Source organism: Carassius carassius, chromosome 45 (assembly GCF_963082965.1).
Source record: "Carassius carassius chromosome 45, fCarCar2.1, whole genome shotgun sequence".
Classification (NCBI taxonomy): domain Eukaryota; kingdom Metazoa; phylum Chordata; class Actinopteri; order Cypriniformes; family Cyprinidae; genus Carassius; species Carassius carassius.
Window position 1 is genome coordinate 22,754,075 of NC_081799.1, and position 6,450 is coordinate 22,760,524.

The 6,450-nt window shown below is 36.1% G+C and overlaps 1 protein-coding gene across 25 annotated transcripts in view; it reads left to right on the forward strand.

Annotated features, from left to right (window-relative positions):
• LOC132127188 (calcium/calmodulin-dependent protein kinase type II subunit beta) overlaps positions 1–2,513 on the forward strand; it is a 63,765-nt gene extending 61,252 nt beyond the window's left edge. For all 25 annotated transcript variants that reach the window (XM_059538894.1, XM_059538904.1, XM_059538902.1 and 22 more), the window contains 4 exons: positions 258–333; positions 591–685; positions 793–1,027; positions 2,053–2,513. In XM_059538894.1, the coding sequence (XP_059394877.1) occupies positions 258–333; positions 591–685; positions 793–1,025 (404 nt within the window). In that variant the 3' untranslated portion in view covers positions 1,026–1,027; positions 2,053–2,513. The remainder of the gene's footprint in view (positions 1–257; positions 334–590; positions 686–792; positions 1,028–2,052) is intronic.
• The last annotated feature ends 3,937 nt before the right edge of the window (positions 2,514–6,450 follow it).

The following is a 6,450-nucleotide window of genomic DNA, read 5'->3' on the forward strand; positions in this document are numbered from 1 at the left end:
AATGATTAATAAAGGCTGTGATACATTGTCCATTTTTATTTTATTTACTGTATGTTTATTTTTTGGTCAATTTTAAGCATTTTGAATTTATTGGGGTTTTAATTCACGTCTTTTAATGTAAAAATGAAAATATTCCAATATATTAAGTTAAAGTATTAACTTTTTTCGAGTGAAAAAAATAAAAAAGAAACAAAGGTGGGACTACTTGGCATGAGCTGTATGCGTGTATTAACATGTGTCCATGTTTTCTTCTACAGCACGCAAACAGGAAATCATCAAGATCACGGAGCAGCTGATAGAAGCCATCAATAATGGGGACTTTGATGCTTATGCGTATGTTATAGACACAATGTTATGTTACACTTCCTTACACACACAAACAACTTTTTCAACACATACTATATTGTATAAACATAAGAGCACTAAATTAAGTGAAAGTTAATTAGCACCATTAGTGTAAACTGTCTTCTTCTACAGTCAGTTCTGCTCGCATGGTGGAGCAACAGTTTTATTTAGAGTAAGATGAAAGTAACTATCCACATTTATAGCAGCTACCTGAACAATAATACACAGTGGGATCGTTGTAACAGGAAAATCTGTGACCCTGGACTGACATCATTTGAACCCGAGGCTTTGGGGAACCTGGTTGAGGGAATGGACTTCCATAGATTCTACTTTGAGAACTGTAAGTGTGTTCAAGCAGAAAGACTAAATCATTTGTGTATCAAGAAAAGGTAATAGCACCATGCATATGATCTTTCTCCGTGTGTGTGTGTGTGTGTTTCTCCGCAGTGCTTTCTAAGAACAGCAAGCCCATCCACACCACCATCCTGAACCCTCACGTGCACCTGATCGGAGAAGACGCCGCCTGCATTGCTTACATCCGCCTCACTCAGTTTGTGGACGGGCAGGGCCGGCCGCGCAGCAGCCAGTCAGAGGAGACTCGCGTGTGGCACCGCCGGGACTCCAAATGGCAGAATGTTCATTTCCACTGCTCCGGTGCACCGGCTGCCCCTCTCCAGTGAAGGTGTTGCTTTGGATTGCATTTTTTTGTACGCTTTTACTTTGTTTTCACACTGCTACTTTTGGTGTTGATTCGAATCTGTTTCTCAGTAGAGTTTTCTCAGTAGATTGTTTTAGTTGTTGTCAAAAATTAATTCTGAACAGATCTAGACACCAGAATACAGAAAGACTTGAGGGTGGGTATTTTTGACTTGCTGGCATTGTGAATGAGAGTACTGATCTATATCAAGATTGCACATGGTTAAATACATAAATTAAAAACAAATATAAAATATACATTATAATTAAGATTTCATTGAGATTTTTTTTTTATTCCGCAAACATGCATTAGACATTTACTAAATAATGTTACAATTTAGCTTTGCATACAAAAGAAAACATTTGTAATAATATTTCATAATATTACTGTTTTGATGCAACCTTGGTAAACATAAGCAGGGTTGTAATAGTCAACTAAAACAGAAACCATAAAAAACATTTGTTACCTGAAATAAAATAAAATATATTAAAAAGAAACTAATTGTATCTCAGCTTATTGTCAAGGCAACGTTTATTTAGTTTAACTTGATGTAATAAAATAACTAAAACTGAAATAAAAATATGTAGACATATGGAAAAAAATGACAAAAACAAGACAATTACAAAACGTCAACAAAAAATTCAAATAAAAACAAAAAAATATAAAATAAAAATGTATTCAAAATATAAATAAAAACAAATACTATTTCAGTTTTACTTAAATTGCTCATAAGAGCATAAGAAACTTTCAAAAGGGAAGTCTTTCAAAAACAAAAAATATCACAGTCCTCAAACTTTTAAACAGTATTATAATTTCATACAAAAAAATCCATGTTTAAGGTCATTTTTATTAATTAAAATATTTTATTTAGATAAATTAATTCTGTAATAATTAATAAAGATTAATAAAAACACTTATATATATATATATATATATAAAAAATATATCTATTTTTAGAACATTCAGCGAGATTTGATTAAAAACAGTGTTTCTGTGTTTTTGTATTTCAGAGCAGCCCTGCAACCGATACATTAGATGCGAGTGTCCTTCACGGAGGTGAAGGACAGGGAGGACTGATAGGACGGCAGCAGAGGTCCAGCGTCGGAGCGCTCCGAATCCTCCAGCCTTCCAACGCTGGACACAGCCGTCCTCCCCTGCATGCAAACCCAAAGTTATCTCTCTACCTGCTGGGCTGCTCTCAACACAGCGTCCAGAACCCCCCTCACCTCTGACTCCGCCCAGCACGCTCCCGACCAACCCTCTTTATGCCAAGACTCACCACCGACGCAAGAGCAGCACCACATATATTAATCTTCTTCAAGAGCGATCATAGACTAGAGTTCTAATAACCCGCACGATTGCCTTCTTATCCACGGCCCTTTATGCTCGTCTTCACTGGCCTTATGCCCCCTGTGCCCAGGTACTCCCAAATACATTAGATCACGTTTTAATAAAAATATCATTATTATTATTATTGTATTTATTGCTATTGTTACTACTATTGATTATATATGATTATTACTTCCGTCGCGATTCTAAGTATTGCTGTTGTTCTTGAGATTGTATATTTGATGGTCAAATTACTGATGTTATGTTTTAAAACACGTATTTTTTCTCTCTTTTTTTTTTTTTTTTTTTTTTTTTTTAAGCATGGATTTAATTTTTTTTTTTTGTGTTCAAGTAATCTGAAGTCTATTTCGGCAGTGCTGTATGTGTTCAAGTTCACGGCTGGCTGTTTAAAGTAAAAAAGCAGCAGCACACACCTGGTTTTAAGGTTCAAAACTCAGTACATTTTCTCACGAATATGGTGGCGAGCGGATTTTCTGTCACCTTGATCAGTGCGTGTATTGTCAGGTCACTCACCAATCAGATCCCTTGGAGGCAGCTGACATCATCACATCATTGAGAATCGCCTCATATACTAAATTTAAAATTACATTTATGCATTTAGCAGACGCTTTTATCCAAAGCGACTTACAGTGCATTCAGGCTATCAATTTTTACCTATCATGTGTTCCCGGGGAATCGAACCCCCAACCTCACGCTTGATAACGCAATGCTCTACCAATTGAGCTACAGGAACACTATATATATATATATATATATATATATATATATATATATATATATATATGACAATCTGCAGGGTGTCAAGTTGAATTTCCTTCAAAAAGAGCTGTTTATCTTTAAATCAGAGCATAATCTCATGTATTTGGCCCTTGATGTCCAGCAGCTGATGTGTCCTTCTTATTGACAATCAATGCTGATCTGGTTTTGTGTGAGTTTTGGTGGTCTGTGAGACTAGGAATGTCTGTTTGAGCTTGTTTTTTTTTCTCAAGGGATCTTGTAAGATGTTTCGAAAGAGTACAGCATGTTATTTTTAAGGGCCTTTAATTTGAAGAAGCAGCTAATTTACTGCTGTTTGCTGGCCAAGTGTGTTTGAGATTTAAATAGCCATTCTGGATCCCTGGGTGATCAGAAACCTGTGAATTTTAACGTGCCACAGGAACGTTGGGATTCACTCGACTCAGGCACCTACAACTATCATTCTTTGTTTTCTTTTTGTTCTGTACACACAGGAAAATTTTATATATAATTTATGTGGTGTAATTAAGGCGGTTTTGTTCTTTTGTGTTGTTGTTTTTTAAAGCGTGTAAGTGTGTGTGCCTGTGTACGTGTGTGTGGTTCTACAATACAATGGCACTGATATCCTGAATGTGAAAGCATCGTCACTATATTAAAGTGTTGAAAGCCATAACGCAGAGCGAGATTTTCCAGCGGTTTGTAAGGATGTTTTTATAAGTGTTGTCCTTCTGTCTAGCAGAACTGGAAGACAGTCTTATGTGGATTGACTAGGGGGCTTCCTGACAACTGGTACTGTTCGTTTTTGACGTCCTGTCAAAACTTTTCTCTCCTACTGAATGTGGGCCGCTACCTGAAGTCACATGATGTTTATTAAGGCTGCTCAGTGTGTTTGTTGATTTTAAAGGAATAGTTCACCCAAAAATAAAGCTTTGCTGAAAATCTACTCGCCTTCAGGCCATCCAGGCTGTAGAACAGAGTTGTAGAAATTTAGCATCACATCACTTGTTCACCAGTGGATCCTCTGCAGTGAATGGGTGCCGTCAGAATGAGAGTCCTAACAGCTGATAAAAACATCACAATAATCCACACCACTCCAGTCCATCAGTTAACAAATGCATCAAGACGTTTTTAACTTCTACCCTTGTTTCCAGCAATCCATAATATTGTTTTCTCAAGTGAAAAAGTCGTTTCGTATGTATCAGAAGTGAAATATTCACAAACCAAGTATCATTTACAAGTGAAAACCATTCTAAACAAATATGTGGGTGGATTTGGATGTGAGAGGACAACAGAGGATAAACTCACTCACTTGAGGAAGTGTTATGCATTATGCACTCGTACTTTAGCCAGAAGCAATAGATAAATAGATCAAATTAAAATGTTAATTGATGGACTGGACTGGAGTGGTGTGGATTATTGTGATGTATTTATCAGCTGTTTTGAAGAATCAAACTGCAACTGCAGAGAATCCATTGGTGTACAAGAGATGTAATGCTACATTTCTCTGAATCTGTTATGATGATAAAACAAACTCATCTACATCTTGGATGGCCTGAGGGAGAGACCATTTTTAACTAAATTTATTTTTTACGTGAACTATTCCTTGAATTTTACTTTGAGATGTGACTTTCATGTTCAATTTAATGAGAGTTTAAAACTCTGTAAATGGTGACAAATACAACATCCGCATGTCGATGAACCGGTGTTGTTATTTCTTTGTGTTTAGTATTGCAGACAATAATTGAAAATAAAACCGTTCAACAAATAGATAACTTGTAAAAACTACCACTGCATAGTGTTAACTTATCTTATAAGTGGAAACTATTCGCATGAACTTCAACTTCACAGTAATACATTTTGGTGACTTTTTTTTGTTTGTTTCATTCTGTTTGTTTTATACTGAATGCTGGTGATTTGATCTATTTTCTGAGCTTTGTAAGTGCATATAACTATTTTTGTCTAAAAATGATGATAATGACAATGACTATCATGGTAAAACAACTATTCTGATTGTATGGCATGCTTTTATATAGGCATTTGTTGTCATTTGAGCAGTGTTGGTTGCACCCATAGAAAATGTGAAATAACGTGTTTATAAGCTTGGGTCAATCGCAGCGTTTGCCACTATCACACTAGGTCACGTTGTGCATGTGTTTTTATTAAGGAATGGATCTTGATTTTGCTGCCAGTCTACAAAAGGGACCTCGAATTATGTCTGTGTTTAATGTCATTTAATCAACAACCTTCATTGTGCTTCGCTCAAATGCTGTCTAATCCTTTAGGAGGCGCTCTTTACCACAGCGTTCTAGTTAGAAAAAGTGCAGAACGTAACAAGATCTCCAAGAATTGCCTAAAAACAGAAATCCAATTTAATGCACTAACAAATAGTTAATGAAACCTAAATATCGGTTCTGGACCGGAGTTCCCACCCCTGTATATACACTGAACAACCACCAAATGAGTGTTTAATCTGTTATCAAAACACAATGGCCTGAACAGTTGAAGTGATCTGATTTAATCAGGCCACTATTGGGAAGCTGGTGTGTGTCTGAGTGTGTTACACATATGTGAAAGAGTGAATCAGTGTTGTGTTTCTCTAGTGGTGACGCATTGCTGCTCTTACAACATCAAGCCCATTGCTATTTGTAGTATTCACATTTTCTCCCAATGTCTTTTATAACATTTGCTCAAGTCTAACGGCTTCACATTTCTCTGAAGATCAGCCTTCCAACTTTTCAGAGGTGTTTTTTTTGTTGTTGTTGTTGTTGTTGTATATAATCTAAAATCCTGCAACGGGATGATGTGGATTTTATTCAGAAATTAGATCTTTATGAAATCTTTGTTTCTCCTGATTCTTCTCATTAATATTCATATCTGCTCTTCCAATGTGCTCTCCCTTTTTTCTCTCTATGCGCGCTATAGGAAAGGTATTAAGATGTTTTCAGTATTATCAATAAAAAGACTGTCAAAGCCAATGTTGTGGTGGTTTTATACTGTATACTGAACTAAATGCTGTTCTTTTGAAAGAGTGATCTTTCTAATAAACGTACAGTATGAGGCTTTATCTGAATGACCAGCTGCCTCTGAAAGCTGATAAGATATATGAGAAAACAGCATGTGAATTTATTTCACAACTCTGTACTTTTTGAGTTGCTGACAGCCACAAAAAAACGGTTTGTGTTCAGCGGAAACTGTGGTGTAAATACCTAGTACAGACAGTTGTTTGCACAGTTTGTCCAGTACTTTGGACAGATGAATCAATAATGGCTGTTTACATGCCCAAAATTAAGGAAATGGTATGGTTATACTTGTTAAAGCATGCA